This window comes from Somniosus microcephalus, chromosome 5 (genome assembly GCF_052327205.1).
Source record: "Somniosus microcephalus isolate GS21.2 chromosome 5, FLI_Smic_1.0, whole genome shotgun sequence".
NCBI lineage: Eukaryota > Metazoa > Chordata > Chondrichthyes > Squaliformes > Somniosidae > Somniosus > Somniosus microcephalus.
The window spans coordinates 15,832,047-15,853,143 of record NC_140991.1 but is presented as its reverse complement, the minus strand read 5'-3'; the positions used below and the strand labels follow the sequence as shown (position 1 = coordinate 15,853,143).

Sequence of the window (21,097 nt, the reverse complement as noted above, 5' to 3'; positions counted from 1 at the left end):
TTAAAGGGCAAACGGTGGAGGAAGAAGGGCGGAGGACGAAGGGCGGAGGTTAAAGGGCAAACGGTGGAGGAAGAAGGGTGGAGTGCAAAGGGCAAACGGTGGAGGACGAAGGGCGGAGGACGAAGGGAGGAGGTTAAAGGGCAAACGGTGGAGGAAGAAGGGCGGAGGACGAAGGGCGGAGGTTAAAGGGCAAACAGTGGAGGAAGAAGGGTGGAGGGCGGAGGGCAAAGGGCAAACGGTGGAGGACGAAGGGCGGAGGGTGAAGGACGAAGGGCGGAGGTCCATGGTGCAGAACATCACGGCGACACGGTAAAAGGGACATTGAAGTAAATAAGGAAGGACCACTGAGTGAAGACTAGCTCAGATTTTGAAAAGCCTGAATATTGTTTGTTCAATGATTCCACATTTCATTCTCAGAGGCTGCAGGAGCTGCATCTTCAGGAGAACAACCTGGAGGCCTTGGATCACCAAGCTTTCGTGGGGCTCTCCTCGCTGGCCTTGCTGGACCTGAGCAGCAATTCCCTGCACACTCTGAACCAGGCATCGATCCAACCTCTAAGGAGCCTCCAGGAACTCAGACTGACCGGTGAGAAAATGGCATCACAGCCTCAGCATTTCCAGTTATACCCCACACAGTGTGAGAGACGGGAGTTATTTACAGTTATATCCCACACAGTGTGAGAGATGTGTTTATTTACAGTTATACCCCACACAGTGTGAGAAACGGGGGTTATTTACAGTTATACCCCACACTGTGTGAGAGACAGGTTTATTTACAGTTATACGCCGCACAGTGTGAGAGACGGGTTTATTAACAGTTATACCCCACACAGTGTGAGAGACGGGGGTATTTACAATTATACTCCACACAGTGTGAGAGATGGGATTTATTTACAGTTATACCCCACACAGTGCGTGAGACGGGGGTTATTTACAGTTATACCCCACACAGTGTGAGAGACGGGGGTATTTACAATTATACTCCACACAGTGTGAGAGATGGGATTTATTTACAGTTATACCCCACACAGTGTGAGAGACTGGGGTTATTTACAGTTATACCCCACACAGTTTGAGAGACGGGTGTTATTTACAGTTATACCCCACACAGTGTGAGAGACAGGGGTATTTACAGTTATACCCCACACAGTGTGAGAGACGGGAGTTATTTACAGTTATGCTGCACACAGTGTGAGAGACGGGATTTATTTACAGTTATACCGCACACAGTGTGAGAGACGGGGGTTATTTACAGTTATACCCCACACAGTGTGAGAGACGGGGGTTATTTACAGTTATACCCCACGCAGTGTGAGAGGCGGGGTTATATACAGTTATACCCCACACAGTATGAGAGACGGGGATTATTTACAGTTATACCCCACACAGTATGAGAGATGGGTATTATTTACAGTTATACCCCACGCAGTGTGAGAGACAGGGGTTATTTACAGTTATACCCCACACAGTGTGAGAGACGGGGGTTATTTACAGTTATACCCCACACAGTGTGAGAGACGGGGATTATTTACAGTTATACCCCACACAGTGTGAGAGACGGGAGTTATTTACAGTTATACCCCACACAGTGTGAGAGACAGGGGTTATTTACAGTTATACCCCACACAGTGTGAGAGACGGGAGTTATTTACAGTTATACCCCACACAGTGTGAGAGATGGGAGTTTTTTACAATTATACCCCACACAGTGTGAGAGACGGGAGTTATTTACAGTTATACCCCACACAGTGTGAGAGACTGGGGTTATTTACAGTTATACCCCACACAGTTTGAGAGACGGGTGTTATTTACAGTTATACCCCACACAGTGTGAGAGACAGGGGTATTTACAGTAATACCCCACACAGTGCGAGAGACCGGGCTTATTTACAGTTGTACCCCACACAGTGTGAGAGACGGGGGTTATTTACAATTATACCCCACACAGTGTGAGAGACGGGGGTTATTTACAGTTATAACCCACACAGTGTGAGAGACGGGAGTTATTTACAGTTATACCCCACACAGTGTGAGAGACTGGGGTATTTACAGTAATACCCCACACAGTGTGAGAGACCGGGCTTATTTACAGTTGTACCCCACACAGTGTGAATGACGGGGGTAATTTACAATTATACACCACACAGTGTGAGAGACAGGGGTTATTTACAGTTAAACCCCACAGTGTGAGAGACGGGGGTTATTTACAGTTAAACCCCACACAGTGTGAGAGACTGGGGTTATTTACAGTTATACCCCACACAGTGTGAGAGACGGGGGTTATTTACAGTTATACCCCACACAGTGTGAGAGACGGGGATTATTTACAGTTATACCCCACACAGTGTGAGAGACGGGAGTTATTTACAGTTATACCCCACACAGTGTGAGAGACAGGGGTTATTTACAGTTATACCCCACACAGTGTGAGAGACGGGAGTTATTTACAGTTATACCCCACACAGTGTGAGAGATGGGAGTTTTTTACAGTTATACCCCACACAGTGTGAGAGACGGGAGTTATTTACAGTTATACCCCACACAGTGTGAGAGACTTGGGTTATTTACAGTTATACCCCACACAGTTTGAGAGACGGGTGTTATTTACAGTTATACCCCACACAGTGTGAGAGACAGGGGTTATTTACAGTTATACCCCACACAGTGTGTGAGACGGGACTTATTTACACTTATACCCCACACAGTGTGAGGGACGGGTGTTATTTACAGTTATATCCCACACAGTGTGAGAGGCGGGAGTTATTTACAGTTATACCCCACACAGTGTGTGAGACGGGGGTTACTTACAGTTATACCCCACACAGTGTGAGAGACGGGGGATATTCACAGTTATACCGCACACAGTGTGAGAGACGGGGGTTATTTACAGTTATACCCCACACGGTGTGAGAGACGGGGATTATTTACAGTTATACCCCACACAGTGTGAGAGACGGGGGTTATTTATAGTTATACCCCACACAGTGTGAGAGACGGGAGTTATTTACAGTTATACCCCACACAGTGTGAGAGACTGGGGTTATTTACAGTTATACCCCACACAGTGTGAGATACGGTGGTTATTTACAGTTATACCCCACACGGTGTGAGAGGCGGGGGTTATTTACAGTTATACTCCACACAGTGTGAGAGACGGGGGATATTCACAGTTATACCCCACACAGTGTGAGAGACAGGAGGTATTTACAGTTATACCCCACACAGTGTGAGAGACGGGAGTTATTTACAGTTATACCCCAGACAGTGTGTGAGACGGGGGTTATTTACAGTTACACCCCACACAGTGTGAGGGACGGGTGTTATTTACAGTTATACCCCACACAGTGTGAGAGACGGGAGTTATTTACAGTTATACCCCACACAGTGTGAGGGACGGGTGTTATTTACAGTTATACCCCACACAGTGTGAGAGATGGGAGTTATTTACAGTTATACCCCAAACAGTGTGAGGGACGGGGGTTTTTTACAGTTATACCCCACACAGTGTGAGAGACGGGGGTTATTTACAGTTATACCCCACACAGTGTGAGAGACGGGAGTTATTTACAGTTATACCCCACACAGTGTGAGAGACGGGAGTTATTTAAAGTTATACCCCACACAGTGTGTGAGACAGTGGTTATTTACAGTTATACCCTACACAGTGTGAGAGGCGGGTTTATTTACAGTTATACCCCACACAGTTTGAGAGACGGGAGTTATTTACAGTTATACCCCACACAGTGTGAGAGACGGGAGTTATTTACAGTTATACCCCACACAGTGTGTGAGATGGGGGTTATTTACAGTTATACCCCACACGGTGTGAGAGACGGCGTTTATTTACAGTTATACTCCACACAGTGTGAGAGACGGGGGCTATTCACAGTTATGCCCCACACAGTGTGAGAGACTGGGGTTATTTACAGTTATACCCCACACAGTGTGAGAGACTGGGGTTATTTACAGTTATACCCCACACAGTGTGAGAGACGGGGGTTATTTACTGTTATACGCCACACAGTGTGAGAGACAGGGTTTATTTACAGTGAAACCCCACACATTGTGAGAGACGGGGGCTATTTACTGTTATACCCCACACAGTGTGAGTGACGGGATTTATTTACAGTTATACCCCACACAGTGTGAGAGACGGGGGTAATTTACAATTATACCCCACACAGTGTGAGAGACGGGGGTTATTTACAGTTGTATCCCACACAGTGTGAGAGACGGGGATTATTTACAGTTATACCCCACACAGTGTGAGAGACGGGGATTATTTACAGTTAAACCCCACACAGTGTGAGAGACGGGGTTATTTACAGTTATACCCCACACAGTATGAGAGACGGGGATTATTTACAGTTATACCCCACACAGTATGAGAGATGGGTATTATTTACAGTTATACCCCACGCAGTGTGAGAGACAGGGGTTATTTACAGTTATACCGCACACAGTGTGAGAGACGGGAGTTACTTACAGTTATACCCTACACAGTGTGAGAGCCGGGGGTTATTTACTGTTATACCCCACACAGTGTGAGAGACTGGGTTTATTTACAGTTATACCACACACAGTGTGAGATACGGTGGTTATTTACAGTTATACCCCACACGGTGTGAGAGACGGGGGTTATTTACAGTTATACTCCACACAGTGTGAGAGACGGGGGATATTCACAGTTATACCCCACACAGTGTGAGAGACAGGCGATATTTACAGTTATACCCCACACAGTGTGTGAGACGGGGGTTATTTACAGTTATACCCCACACAGTGTGAGGGACGGGTGTGATTTACAGTTATACCCCACACAGTGTGAGAGACGGGAGTTATTTACAGTTGTACACCACACAGTGTGAGAGACGGGGCTTATTTACAGTTATACCCCACACAGTGTGAGAGACGGGGGTTATTTACAGTTATACCCCACACGGTGTGAGAGACGGGGGTTATTTACAGTTATACTCCACACAGTGTGAGAGACGGGGGATATTCACAGTTATACACCACACAGTGTGAGAGACAGGAGGTATTTACAGTTATACCCCACACATTGTGAGAGACGTGAGTTATTTACAGTTATACCCCACACAGAGTGTGAGACGGGGGTTATTTACAGTTATACCCCACACAGTGTGAGGGACAGGTGTTATTTACAGTTATACCCCACACAGTGTGAGAGACGGGAGTTATTTACAGTTATACCCCACACAGTGTGAGAGACGGGGGTTATTTACAGTTATACCCCACACAGTGTGAGAGATGGGGGTTATTTACAGTTATACCCCACACAGTGTGAGAGACGGGAGCTATTTACAGTTATACCCCACAAAGTGTGAGAGACGGGAGTTATTTACAGTTATACCCCACACAGTGTGTGAGATGGGGGTTATTTACAGTTATACCCCACACAGCGTAAGAGACAGGCGTTATTTACAGTTATACTCCACACAGTGTGAGAGACGGGGGCTATTCACAGTTATCCCCCACACAGTGTGACTGGGGTTATTTACAGTTATACCCCACACAGTGTGAGAGGCGTGGGATATTCACAGTTATGCCCCACACAGTGTGAGAGACGGGGTTTATTTACAGTGGAACCCCACACATTGTGAGAGACGGGGGTTATTTACTGTTATACCCCACACAGTGTGAGAGACGGGATTTATTTACAGTTATACCCCACACAGTGTGAGAGACGGGGGTTATTTACAGTTATACCCCACACAGTGTGAGAGACGGGGGTTATTTACAGTTATACCCCACACAGTGTGAGAGACGGGGGTTATTTACAGTTGTATCCCACACAGTGTGAGAGACGGGGATTATTTACAGTTATACCCCACACAGTGTGAGAGACGGGGGTTATTTACAGTTATACCCCACACAGTGTGAGAGCCGGGGGTTATTTACAGTTATACCCCACAAAGTGTGAGAGACGGGAGTTATTTACAGTTATACCCCACACAGTGTGTGAGATGGGGGTTATTTACAGTTATACCCCACACAGTGTAAGAGACAGGCGTTATTTACAGTTATACTCCACACAGTGTGAGAGACGGGGGCTATTCACAGTTATCCCCCACACAGTGTGACTGGGGTTATTTACAGTTATACCCCACACAGTGTGAGAGGCGGGGGATATTCACAGTTATGCCCCACACAGTGTGAGAGACTGGGGTTATTTACAGTTATACCCCACACATTGTGAGAGACTGGGGTTATTTACAGTTATACCCCACACAGTGTGAGAGACGGGGGTTATTTACTGTTATACGCCACACAGTGTGAGAGACGGGGTTTATTTACAGTGAAACCCCACACATTGTGAGAGACGGGGGTTATTTACTGTTATACCCCACACAGTGTGAGAGACGGGATTTATTTACAGTTATACCCCACACAGTGTGAGAGACGGGGGTTATTTACAGTTATACCCCACACAGTGTGAGAGACAGGGGTTATTTACAGTTATACCCCACACAGTGTGAGAGACGGGGGTTATTTACAGTTGTATCCCACACAGTGTGAGAGACGGGGATTATTTACAGTTATACCCCACACAGTGTGAGAGCCGGGGATTATTTACAGTTAAACCCCACACAGTGTGAGAGACGGGGGTTATTTACAGTTATACCCCACACAGTGTGAGAGCCGGGGGTTATTTACAGTTATACCCCACACAGTGTGAGAGACGGGGGTTTTTTACAATTATACCCCACACAGTGTGAGAGACGGGAGTTATTTACAGTTATACTCCACACAGTGTGAGAGACGGGGGTTATTTACAGTTATAACCCACACAGTGTGAGAGACGGGAGTTATTTACAGTTATACCCCACACAGTGTGAGAGACAGGGGTATTTACAGTAATACCCCACACAGTGTGAGAGACCGGGCTTATTTACAGTTGTACCCCACACAGTGTGAGAGACGGGGGTTATTTACAGTTAAACCCCACAGTGTGAGAGTCGGGGGTTATTTACAGTTAAACCCCACACAGTGTGAGAGACGGGGGTTATTTACAGTTATACCCCACAAAGTGTGAGAGACGGGAGTTATTTACAGTTATAGCCCACACAGTGTGAGATACAGGGGTTATTTACAGTTATACCCCACACAGTGTGAGAGACGGGAGTTATTTACAGTTATACCCCACACAATGTGAGAGACTGGGGTTATTTACAGTTATACCCCACACAGTTTTAGAGACGGGTGTTATTTACAGTTATACCCGACACAGTGTGAGAGACTGGGGTTATTTACAGTTATACCCCACACAGTGTGTGAGACGGGGGTTATTTACAGTTATACCCCACACAGTGTGAGAGACGGAGTTTATTTACAGTTATACCCCGCACAGTGTGAGGGAAGGGTGTTATTTACAGTTATACCCCACACAGTGTGGGAGACGGGAGTTATTTACAGTTATACCCCACACAGTGTGAGAGACGGGGGATATTCACAGTTATACCGCACACAGTGTGAGAGATGGGGGTTATTTACAGTTATACCCCACACGGTGTGAGAGACGGGGATTATTTACTGTTATACCCCACACAGTGTGAGAGACGGGGGTTATTTACAGTTATACCCCACACAGTGTGAGAGACGGGAGTTATTTACATTTTTTCCCCACACAGTGTGAGAGACGAGAGTTATTTACAGTTATACCCAACACAGTGTGAGAGACGGGAGTTATTTGCAGTTATACCCCACACAGTGTGAGAGACTGGGGTTATTTACAGTTATACCACACACAGTGTGAGATACGGTGGTTATTTACAGTTACACCCCACACGGTGTGAGAGACGGGGGTTATTTACAGTTATACTCCACACAGTGTGAGAGACGGGGTATATTCACAATTATACCCCACACAGTGTGAGAGACAGGAGGTATTTACAGTTATACCCCACACAGTGTGAGCGACGGGAGTTATTTACAGTTATACCCCACACAGTGTGTGAGACGGGGTTTATTTACATTTATACCCCACACAGTGTGAGGGACGGGTGTTGTTTACAGTTATATCCCACACAGTGTGAGAGACGGGAGTTATTTAAAGTTATACCCCACACAGTGTGAGAGACGGGGATTATTTACAGTTATACCCCACACAGTGTGAGAGATGGGGGTTATTTACAGTTATACCCCACACAGTGTGAGAGACGGGGGTTATTTACAGTTATACCCCACAAAGTGTGAGAGACGGGTGTTATTTACAGTTATACCCCACACAGTGTGTGAGATGGGTGTTATTTACAGTTATACCCCACACAGTGTGAGAGACAGGGGTTATTTACAGTTATACTCCACACAGTGTGAGAGACGGGGGCTATTCACAGTTATGCCCCACACAGTGTGAGAGACTGGGGTTATTTACAGTTATACCCCACACAGTGTGAGAGGCGGGGGATATTCACAGTTATGCCGCACACAGTGTGAGAGACTGGGGTTATTTACAGTTATACCACACACATTGTGAGAGACTGGGGTTATTTACAGTTATACCCCACACAGTGTGAGAGACGGGGGTTATTTACTGTTATACCCCACACACTGTGAGAGACGGGGTTTATTTACAGTGAAACCCCACACATTGTGAGAGACGGGGGTTATTTACTGTAATACCCCACACAGTGTGAGAGACGGGATTTATTTATAGTTATACCCCACACAGTGTGAGAGACAGGGGTTATTTACAGTTATACCCCACACAGTGTGAGAGACGGGGGTTATTTACAGTTATACCCCACACAGTGTGAGAGCCGGGGGTTATTTACAGTTATACCCCACACAGTGTGAGAGACGGGGGTTTTTTACAGTTATTCCCCCACACAGTGTGAGAGACGGGAGTTATTTACAGTTATACTCCACACAGTGTGAGAGACGGGGGTTATTTACAGTTATAACCCACACAGTGTGAGAGACGGGAGTTATTTACAGTTATACCCCACACAGTGTGAGAGACAGGGGTATTTACAGTAATACCCCACACAGTGTCAGAGACCGGGCTTATTTACAGTTGTACCCCACACAGTGTGAGAGACAGGGGTTATTTACAATTATACCCCATACAGTGTGAGAGACGGGTGTTATTTACAGTTAAACCCCACAGTGTGAGAGACGGGGGTTATTTACAGTTAAACACCACACAGTGTGAGAGACTGGGGTTATTTACAGTTATAGCCCACACAGTGTGAGATACAGGGGTTATTTACAGTTATACCTCACACAGTGTGAGAGACGGGAGTTATTTACAGTTATACCCCACACAATGTGAGAGACTGGGGTTATTTACAGTTATACCCCACACAGTTTTAGAGACGGGTGTTATTTACAGTTATACCCCACACAGTGTGAGAGACGGGAGTTATTTACAGTTATACCCCACACAGTGTGTGAGACGGGGGTTATTTACAGTTATACCCCACAGAGTGTGAGAGACGGAGTTTATTTACAGTTATACCCCGCACAGTGTGAGGGAGGGGTGTTATTTACAGTTATACCCCACACAGTGTGGGAGACGGGAGTTATTTACAGTTATACCCCACACAGTGTGTGAGACGGGGGTTATTTACAGTTATACCCCACACAGTGTGAGAGACGGGGGATATTCACAGTTATACCGCACACAGTGTGAGAGACGGGGGTTATTTACAGTTATGCCCCACACGGTGTGAGAGACGGGGATTATTTACTGTTATACCCCACACAGTGTGAGAGACGGGGGTTATTTACAGTTATACCCCACACAGTGTGAGAGACGGGAGTTATTTACATTTATACCCCACACAGTGTGAGAGACGAGAGTTATTTACAGTTATACCCAACACAGTGTGAGAGACGGGAGTTATTTACAGTTATACCCCACACAGTGTGAGAGACTGGGGTTATTTACAGTTATACCACACACAGTGTGAGATACGGTGGTTATTTACAGTTATACCCCACATGGTGTGAGAGACGGGGGTTATTTACAGTTATACTCCACACAGTGTGAGAGACGGGGGATATTCACAGTTATACCCCACACAGTGTGAGAGACAGGAGGTATTTACAGTTATACCCCACACAGTGTGAGAGACGGGAGTTATTTACAGTTATACCCCACACAGTGTGTGAGATGGGGGTTATTTACAGTTATACCCCACACAGTGTGAGAGACGGGGGTTATTTACAGTTATGCCCCACACAGTGTGAGAGACTGGGGTTATTTACAGTTATACCCCACACAGTGTGAGAGACGGGGTTATTTACAGTTATACCCCACACAGTGTGAGAGGCGGGGGATATTCACAGTTATGCCCCACACAGTGTGAGAGACTGGGGTTATTTAGAGTTATACCCCACACAGTGTGAGAGACGGGAGTTATTTACAGTTTACCCCACACAGTGTGAGAGACTGGGGTTATTTACAGTTATACCCCACACAGTGTGAGAGACGGGGGTTATTTACTGTTATACGCCACACAGTGTGAGAGACGGGGGTTATTTACAGTGAAACCCCACACATTGTGAGAGACGGGGGTTATTTACTGTTATACCCCACACAGTGTGAGAGACGGGCGTTATTTACAGTTATACCCCACACAGTGTGAGAGACGGGGGTTATTTACTGTTATACCCCGCACAGTGTGAGAAACGGGGATTATTTACAGTTATACCCCACACAGTGTGAGAGACGGGGGTTATTTACTGTTATACCCCACACAGTGTGAGAAGCGGGGGTTATTTACAGTTATACCCCGCACAGTGTGAGAGACGGGGGTTAGTTACAGTTACACCCCACACAGTGTGAGAGGCGGGGGTTATTTACAGTTATGCCCCACACAGTGTGAGAGTCGAGGGTTATTTACAGTTATACCCCACACAGTGTGAGAGACGGGGGCTATTTACAGTTATACCCCACACAGTGTGAGAGACTGGGATTATTTACAGTTACACCCCACACAGTGTGAGAGACGGGGGTTATTTACAGTTATACCCCACACAGTGTGAGAGACGGGGGTTATTTACAGTTATACCCCACACAGTGTGAGAGACGGGGGTTATTTACCGTTATACCACACACAGCGTGAGAGACAGGGGTTATTTACAGTTATACCCCACACAGTGTGAGAAAGGCAGATGGTTCAATAATGGCCGACACAATAGTTCTGCCGTTCCCATTACAAATTCTTTCTTAAGCAGAAGATCCACAGGGTGGAACATTCTTTTGATGAAATTTTTATTGGCGAGCAATGCTTCCATAACCCATGGTGATGGGAATCCCCAATTTCTGTTCCCTACACAATAGCTGATGGTTGTTGCCTCATCTCCAGGACCCAGAGAAAAGCTATGGCCGTGAATTTTCTCGGAGCTGTTCCCGCTCAGCCGCACCGCCGGCAAAACCACAGTGGTTGGACGGGAGCAGGTTCTGAGGAAATGAACCCGAGCCCCACGATTCTGGAAAGGCATCGAATTGTCTCCTGATCCCATTTCTCCCTCCCACTTCGATGACCTTCCCCAGCAACTAATTCTATTCCCTTGGGTTGAAGAAGTTCCTTCTTGACTTCTCTTCTTATTCCTAACTTCCTAATATTTAACTTGTGACACTCGAACCCTTCACTACAGTGAAGAGCTTGACTGGATCCAATTGGTCAGACATTTCCGCGCCTGAACGGGGTTCGGGCGTATGGCGGTGGCGCAGCGTCAGGAAGCCTGAGGACATTCAGGGCCAAGATTAAGCGGCAACAAACTCTTGCATTTGAATAGTGCCTTTAGCTCAGAAACATGTCAGCTGGTGCCTTGCAGAGGCACAAAACAACAAAATATAAAACACTAGTTAGGCCGCAGCTAGAATACTGCGTGCAGCTCTGGTCACCACATTACAGGAAGGATGTGATTGCACTAGAGAGGGTACAGAGGAGATTTATGAGGATGTTGCCTGGGCTGGGGAATTTTAGCTATGAGGAAAGATTGGATAGGCTGGGGTTGTTTTCTTTGGAACAGAGGAGGCTGAGGGGAGACTTGATTGAGGTGTGTAAAATCATGAGGGGCCTAGATAGAGTGGATAGGAAGGACCTATTTCTCTTAGCAGAGGGGTCAACAACCAGGGGGCATAAATTTAAAGCAATTGGTCGGAGGTTTAGAGGGGATTTAAGGAGAGATTTCTTCACCCAGAGGGTGGTGGGGGTCTGGAACTCACTGCCTGAAAGGGTGGTAGAGGCAGAAACCCTCATCACATTTAAAAAGTGCTTGGATGTGCACTTAAAGTGCCGTAACCTACAAGGCTACGGACCAAGTGCTGGAAAGTGGGATTAGGCTGGATAGCTCTTTGTTGGCCGGCACGGACAAGATGGGCCGAATGGTCTCCTCCTGTGATGTAAATTTCTATGATTATATTGATTAAAATGGACGCCAAGCCAAAGGAGGAGACATTAGGAGGGGGCTGATCAAAAACTCGGCCAAAGAGGTTGGTTTTAAGGCGGGCCCTAAAGGAGAGGGAGGTGGAGAGGTTCAGGGAGGGAATTGCAATGCGTGTGGCCTAGGCAGCTGAAGCTACGGCACCAGTAGGGGCTCGTACAAGAGGCCAGGGTCAGAGCAACAGGGTGTTCAGGGGGAGGGGTTATAGGGGGAGGGGAGGTTACAGAGATAGGGAGAGGCGAGTTCATGAAGGGGTTTAGGAGAGAGCAGGAGAAGTTATTTTTGCTCAGAGGGTAGTGATTTTAATCGCTCCACCATTGGCGGCCGTGCCTTCAGCTGTCTAGGCCCTAATTTTTGCAATTCCCTCTCTAAACCTCTCCACTTCTCTCTGCTCCTTTAAGACACTCCTTAAACATAAGAGTATAAGAAATAGGAGCAGGAGTAGGCCATTTGGCCCCTCGAGCTATTCAATGAGATCAGGGCTGATCTTCTACCTCAACTCCACTTTCCTGCACTATCCCCATATCCATTGATACCCTTAATATCCAAAAATCTATCGATCTCTGTCTTGAATATACTCAACGACTGAGCCTCCACAGCCCTCTGGGGCAGAGAATTCCAAAGATTCACCACCCTCTGAATGAAGAAATTTCTCCTCATCTCAGTCATAAATGGCTGACCCCTTATTCTGAGACTGTGACCCCTGGTTCTAGATGCCCCAGCCAGGGGAAACATCCTCCCTGCATCTACTCTGTCTAGTCCTGTAAGTATTTTGTATGTTTCAATCTGATCACCTCTCATTCTTCTAAACTCTAGAGAATATAGGCCTAGTCTACTCAATCTCTCCTCATAGGACAATCCCCCATCCCAGGAACCAGTCTGGTGAACCTTTGTTGCACTCCCTCTATGGCAAGTATATCCTTCCTTAGGTAAGGAGACCAAAACTGTACACAATACTCCAGGTGTGGTCTCACCAGGGCCCTATATAATTGCAGTAAGACGTCTTTACTCTTAAACTCAAAACCTCTTGTAATAAAGGCCAACATACCATTTGCTTTCTTAATTGCTTGCTGTGATTCATGTACAAGGACACCCAGGTCCCTCTGAACACCAATATTTCCCAATCTCTCACCATTTAAAAAATATTCTGCTTTTCTATTTTTCCTACCAAAGTGGATAACTTCACATTCCTCCACATTATATTCCATTTGTCATGTTCTTGCCCACTCACTTAGCCTGTCTATATCTTGACGCCTCTTTGCATCCTCTTCACAACTTACATTCCCATCCAGCTTTGTATCATCAGCAAACTTGGATATATTACATTTGGTCCCCTTATTGATGTAGATTGTGAATAGTTGAGGCCCAAGCACTGATCCTTGCGGTATCCCACTAGTTACAGCCTGCCAACCGCAGGAACCATTCCAGAATCTATGGAATTTTGGAAGATGACAACCAATGCATCCACTATCTCTATAGCCACCTCTTTCAAAACCCTAGCATGTAGACCATCAGGTCCAGGGGATTTATTGACTTTCAGTCCCATTAATTTCTCCAGTACTTTTTTTTTACTAATACTAATTTTTTTCAGTTCCTCATTTTCGCTAGACCCTTGGTTCTCCACTATATCTGGGAAGTTTTTTGTGTCTTCTTCCGTGAAGGCACAAAGGGCTTGATTTTCATTGGGTCGTGCAGTCGGGATTGGAGGTGTGTGGGGGTTTAAAATCCCGAAATTGGGGGGTCCCGACCCCATCCTGTCCTCAACCCGCCTCCATGCCAGTTTCAAAGGAGACGGGTACCCGCCCCGCACTGGGACCCGCCTCCCCGAGGCGGGAAGGGGATTAGTGCCAATTAACTGCCTGTTAACAGGTAGTGAACAGGCAGTTTTTAGCCGAATCCCTATTTTCATTGTTGAAATGTGGGATTCCCGATGGCTCCAAATCACACCAAGTTAGCGAGGTGGGCCGTCGGGCTGAAGGGCTTGGAGGGTTCGAGATGTCCGGTGTTCAGGTGAGTGATGGGTGCATGAGTGCAGAGGTAAGTGTGTTTGGTCTGTGTAAAGTGTTTAAAGAAGTTTTACTTACCTTTACAGCCTTCCTTCCTTCAGGTCTCGGGAGTCCCTCATCTCACCGGCACAGAAAGCAGAATGGCCGCGATCTGTCAAAATCTGCAGCCTCTGTTTTCTGTTCCAGGGAGATCTCTAAATCATCCTGAGAGGAAGGAATTAACCTGGAGTACAGATTGTCAGTGTTTGACAGCTTCAAACAGCTGTGAAACGCTGATATTTCATCTGTCAAAATGTCTTGACAGATGAAATTTCAATCTGTGACGTCACCTGTTGCCGGGTGGCCCTTAATTGGCCTGCTGAGCCCACTGGGCGGGCTCAACAAAGTCAATCAAGTCTAAATCGTGTGGGTTGGCTAGAACTCGATGGAGGTGGGACTACAACCCCAAAAGTTGTAGTCCCACCTCCGACCCACCTCCTCAATGAAAATCCAGCCCAAAGTATTTGTTTAATTTCTCTGCCATTTCCTTATTCCCCATTATAATTTCTCCTATCTCAGCCTGTAAGGGACCCACATTTACTTTCGCTAATCTTTTCCTTTTTACATACCTATAGAAGCTTTTACAATCTGTTTTTATGTCTCTCGTTAGTTTACTCTCATATTCTATTCTCCCTTTCTTTATCAATTTCTTGGTCCTCCTTTTGCTGAATTTTAAAATCCTCCCACTCCTCAGGCTTACTGCTCTTTTTGGCAACATTATAAGCCTCTTCCTTTGATCTAATACTATCTTTAACTTCCCTTGTTAGCCACGGTTAGACCACATTTCCTGTGGGATTTTTGTGCCTTAAAGGAATGTATATTTGTTGTAAATTATGTATTAATTCTTTAAATGCTAGCCATTGCTTGTCTACCGTCATACCTTTTAATGTAGTTTCCCAATCTACCTTAGCCAACTCGCCCCTCATACCTATGTAGTTTGCTTTTTTTAGATTTAAGACCCTAGTTTCAGATTTAACTAAATCACTTTCAAACTTAATATAAAATTCTAACATATTATGGTCACTCTTCCCTAAAGGCCCCTGACATGAATCAGTCATTCATGAAAGAAAGACATGAAATAATACTGAGCGGCCTACGGGTGGCGCTGTCCAGGAAGAGTATAAATACTCGGGCACGGGCCCAGCTTGCGCAGGACATTCTTAACAGGAACTAGTGAAGGAGACAGCTAGACCTCCATGTTGTAAAACAGTTGATTAAAGCTTTGTTTAACACTTAGGCCAAGTGCCTAGTAGTTTTCTTATGTCAGCCCCTTTACTACAAGGTTATTAATTAACCCTTTCTCATTGCACAATAGCCTACGTCTGACCAAACTTTTGGTCACCTGTCCTAATATCTCCTTAGGTGGCTCGGTGTCAAATTTTATTTGATAATCTCTCCTGTGAAGTGCCTTGGCACATTTAACTACGTAATGGTGCTATAGAAATGCAAGTTGTTGTTGTTGAGGCTGTGGAAAGCACTGCCAGAGTTAGTGATTGAATCAGGGGCCATAACAACAATCAAGAATAGGTTAGGCAGGTGGTTGAAGGAAAGGGACAGAAAGGATATCTTTTCTTCATTCTCGGGATGTGGGCGTCGCTGGCAAGGCCGGCATTTATTACCCATTCTGAGTTGCCCTGAAAAGATGGTGGTGGGCCTTCTTGTCCTGATGCAGTCTGCCTGGTGTAGTGTTTGATACGCATCTGGAGCACTGTGCTCGGTTCTGGGCACCGCACCTCAGGAAGGATATATTGGCCTTGGAGTGGGTGCAGCGCCGATTCACCAGAATAATACCGGGGGCTGAAAGGGTTCAATTACGAGGACCGGTTGCATAGACTAGGTTTGTATTTCCTTGACTTTAGAAGATTAAGGGGTGATCTAATTGAGGTGTTTAAGATTGATTAAAGGAGTTTTATAGGGTAGATCTATCTCTGTATTCTCCTCCAGCCCTACAACCCTCCGAGATATCTGCGCTCCTCTAATTCTGGCCTCTTGAGCATCCCCGATTTTAATCGCTCCACCATTGGCGGCCGTGCCTTCAGCTGCTGAGGTCCTAAGCTCTGGAATTCTCTCCCTAAACCTCTTCGCCTCTCTACCTCTCTCTCCTTCTTTAAGACGCTCCTTAAAACCAAACTCTTTGACCAAGCTTTTGGCCATATGTCCTAAAACCTCCTTATGTGGCTTAGTGTCAAATTTTGTTTTATAATGGCTCCTGTGAAGCATCTTGGGGCATTTTACTACATTAAAGGCGCTCTATAAATGCAAGTTGTTGTTGCTGTTGATGTTGTAGATAGAGGTATTGAAGGAAAGACAGTCACAGGGCGATGAAGAATATTTAATGGCTTCTATTCCTCTCCCCATTACAGGAAACCCGTGGAGATGCGACTGCGCGCTGCACTGGCTGAGGGCGTGGATAATCCAAGAAGGCCACAGGCTCCTGCTCGGCAAGAGGATTCTCTGTACTGAGCCTCCGCGCCTGGCTGGCCAGAGCCTGCTGGACATCCCCGGCAACAGCCTGATCTGCATTCCGCCAGCGGTTCAGCTGGACCGCCGCAAGGTGGCGGCCCGTCCGGGAGACGAACTGCACGTCACCTGCCGAGCATCCGGCTACCCGCAGCCGGTGGTGGGCTGGAGGAAGGTGAGCGACGCCAGGGCGGTGCCAGGTAGGCCCCAAGTGGCTGCCAGATCCTCCGGCCCCTGGTCAGGGGCCTCCGAGCGGCCGGGTGGAGAGGCTGGGCCGCAGATCGGCTCGGATGCCGCTGGCGATGGCGGGATGCTGTCCCTGCACAATGTGACGGCGTCCCAGGCGGGCAAGTACGAGTGCGAGGCGCGCAACCCCGGCGGGAGGGCCACTGCCACCTTTGACCTGTCGGTCAACCTGTCGAGCCGGGGCTGGCCCCCCCGTCCGCCGCGGCCAGCCCCGGGCCTCAGCCGGGAGCCGCTGTACGAGAGCGTGGACAGCATGGACTTCACCGCCCTGGGCACCGCCACCCAGACCGGCATTGCCGCCGGCATCTCGCTGTTGGCCCTCATCGCCCTGCTGCTGGTGGCGGTGATCTGCCGCAAGCACAGCCGGCGGAGAAAGGCGGAGCGGGAGGACGGGGAGGAGGAGGAGGTGGAGAGCGGCCTCTACCTCAACGATTACTCCGACGGGCCCACCACCTTCGCCCAGCTGGAGGAGTACCGCGACGCCACTGGTCGCGAGATGTTCGTCATCGACAGGAGCAAGAGGGACTTCCGCACCTACAAGGACTCGGCCGAGCTGGGCAAGCTGCTGCAGGCCGGGCCTCTGCAGGACCAGGCAACCCAGACGGCCGAGGCCGAGGGTCACAGGTCGCACAAGCCGGACGATGGGGAGCTTTTCGAGAACCGCGCCGTGGTGTTCAAGCAGGAGATCGAGTACGAAATCCACTGCTGAGAGAGGAAAGGGGGCGATGGAAAGTTCTGGATAAACTTTGCTTCTGTTGGGATTGTGCACATAAATCCAGGCTGACCCTCCAGTGCAGTGCTGAGGGAGTGCTGCACTGTCGGAGGTGCCGCCTTTCGGATGAGACGTTAAACTGAGGTCCCGTCTGTTCTCTCTGGTGGATGTAAAAGATCCCATGGCACTATTTCGAAGAAGAGCAGGGGAGTTCTCCCCGGTGTCCCGGCCAATATTTATCCCTCAACTAACATAATAAAAACAGATGATCTGGTCATTATCACATTGCTGTTTGTGGGAGCTTGCTGTGAGCAAATTGGCTGCCGTGTTTCCGGCATTACAACAGTGACTACACTTCAAAAAGTACTTCATTGGCTGTAAAGCGTTTTGGGACGTTCTGAGATTGGGAAAGGCGCTATAGAAATCAAGTCCTTCTGTTTTGTGTGTTTGGGGCAGTTGAGGCCTTTGCCTGGGTGCTGGGCCACAGAGGGGACGGGCAGTAAAATCACATCACTCACATTACCCTCCGCCAGAATCTGATCAGCCCTCAGACCCCACCTACCGATAGTCCACAGTTAGACACAGAGCAGGTCAAGAGAATCTATGAGAAAGATAAAGATAAAGAAAGGATTGAGAAAACGAAAGCAAGAGCTTACGGGTAAAATTTTGAGGGAGAGAGAGACTATTTGAGAAAGTGCAGGAGATAAAGAGAATGGGAAGCAGAGTTGGCGTGGAAGTGACTGGGAGGGCGGTTGGGGTCTGTGGGACAGGAGGAGAGTGGGGAGACAATCAGAGAAAAGGAAAGGATTGAGTTTGTGGGCATTCTATGAGATTTCCCCCCTCCCCCACCCCCTCCTCCCTCCCACTTCCCTCTCCCTCTCCCTCTCACCACACCTTTCCATCACCTACAAGGCACAAGTCAGGAGTGTGATGGAATACTCTCCACTTGCCTGGATCAGTGCAGCTCCAACAACACTCAAGAAGCTCGACACCATCCAGGACAAAGCAGCCCACTTGATTGGCACCCCATCCCCTACCTTAAACATTCACTCCCTCCACCACCGGCGTACCGTGGCTGCAGTGTGTACCATCTACAAGATGCACTGCAGCAACTTGCCAAGGCTTCTTTGACAGCACCTCCCAAACACGCAACCTCTACCACCTAGAAGGACAAGGGCAGCAGGTGCATGGGAACATCACCACCTCCAAGTTCCCCTCCAAGTCACACACCATCCTGACTTGGAAGTATATCGCTGATCCTTCATCGTCACTGGGTCAAAATCCTGGAACTCCCTCCCTAACAGCACTGTGGGAGTACCTTCACCACATGGACTGCAGCGGTTCAAGAAGGCAGCTCACCACCACCTTCTCAGGGGCAACTAGAGACGAGCTATAAATGCTGGTCTTGCCACCGATGCTCACATCCCATGAGCGAATAAGAAAAAGCCCTCCCCTTCCCTCCCCCCGCCCCACCCTCCTCCCCCTCCTGCCTCCCCTCACTCCTGCACATCCCTATCCTTCCCCCAACCCTCCCCATTCCCCCACCCCTCCCCCTCCTCCCTCCCCCACATTCCCCCCACGCCCTCCCCCACCCTCCCTCCTCAACCCTCCTCCCTCCCCCTCCTCCTCCCCCCCACAGCCCACCCCCACAACCCTCCCTCCACCCCCTCCTCCACCCTCCCTCCTCCCCCTCCTCCACCTCCTCCTTCCCCTACATTCCCCCACCCCCTCCCCACACCCCTCCCCCCGCCCCCCTTGTGTGCGAATAAGCTTGTGTGGGAAAAGTGATATGAAAGAATAAATCAGGACTGGTATTTTTAGTGGTTCCGAATGTTTAATTTGGTTTTTCTGGCTACCAAAAGCCAGAGATGGCGACGAACCCTCTGAGCATCTTTGCGAGGACATGAATAACAAATCCGACCGTCAGGGCGATGAAAGTCAAGCTCCCCTGTTCTCCCCTCCCCCCACACCAAAATAAAAACAGTAGGAGAGGTTATTTAATAAATATTACCACCCTAAACCGCCGTCCCACTGTGAGGCCAGAGGTTTGGTTTTAACTGTTCCTGAATGTCAGGAGGGAACAGAGCAGTTGAATTCACTGGATTCCCGCTGTCCTTTCAACATCAAGGAAACAACTGCAGACAAGGCAATGCACCAAAACCCAGGAGCACTGAGAGGGGTTTCAGAGCGAGATTACTTATCACTGAGGGTATGCAGCACTGAGAGCAGGTTCATAATGAACTGTGATTGATATCAGAGTGACCTCCATTCACCCTGCACTAGTTTTCTAGATAGCTACTCGATAGTCTCTGTGACGAGCTCTGGTTCTGGGGGAGTTGGTCAATAGTCTCTGTGACGAGCTCTGGTTCTGGGGGAGTCGGTCGATAGTCTCTGTGACGAGCTCTGGTTCTGGGGGGAGTCGGTCGATAGTCTCTGTGACGAGCTCTGGTTCTGGGGGGAGTCGGTCGATAGTCTCTGTGACGAGCTCTGGTTCTGGGGGTGTCGGTCGATAGTCTCTGTGACGAGCTCTGGTTCTGGGGGGAGTCGGTCGATAGTCTCTGTGACGAGCTCTGGTTCTGGGGGAGTCGGTCGATAGTCTCTGTGACGAGCTCTGGTTCTGGGGGAGTCGGTCGATAGTCTCTGTGACGAGCTCTGGTTCTGGGGGAGCCGGTCGATAGTCTCTGTGACGAGCTCTGGTTCTGGGGGAGTCGGTCGATAGTCTCTGTGACGAGCTCTGGTTCTGGGGGAGTCGGTCGATAGTCTCTGTGACGGGCTCTGGTTCTGGGGGAGTCGGTCGATAGTCTCTGTGACGAGCTCTGGTTCTGGGGGAGTCGGTCGATAGTCTCTGTGACGAGCTCTGGTTCTGGGGGGAGTCGGTCGATAGTCTCTGTGACGAGCTCTGGTTCTGGGGGAGTCAGTCAATAGTCTCTGTGATGGGCTCTGGTTCTGGGGGAGTCGGTCGATAGTCTCTGTGACGAGCTCTGGTTCTGGGGGGAGTCGGTCGATAGTCTCTGTGACGAGCTCTGGTTCTGGGGGAGTCGGTCGATAGTCTCTGTGACGAGCTCTGGTTCTGGGGGGAGTCGGTCGATAGTCTCTGTGACGAGCTCTGGTTCTGGGGCAGTCGGTCGATAGTCTCTGTGACGGGCTCTGGTTCTGGGGGGAGTCGGTCGATAGTCTCTGTGACGAGCTCTGGTTCTGGGGGAGTCGGTCGATA

The 21,097-nt window shown here is 48.4% G+C and overlaps 1 protein-coding gene across 1 annotated transcript in view; it reads left to right on the top strand.

Annotated features, from left to right (window-relative positions):
- Nucleotides 1-19,507, top strand: part of lrrc24 (leucine rich repeat containing 24) — a 43,338-nt gene extending 23,831 nt beyond the window's left edge. Inside the window, exons 3-4 of the mRNA XM_085987360.1 lie at nucleotides 418-586; nucleotides 16,829-19,507. Coding sequence (XP_085843486.1) covers nucleotides 418-586; nucleotides 16,829-17,880 — 1,221 coding nt within the window. The 3' untranslated portion in view covers nucleotides 17,881-19,507. The remainder of the gene's footprint in view (nucleotides 1-417; nucleotides 587-16,828) is intronic.
- Nucleotides 19,508-21,097: the final 1,590 nt, after the last annotated feature.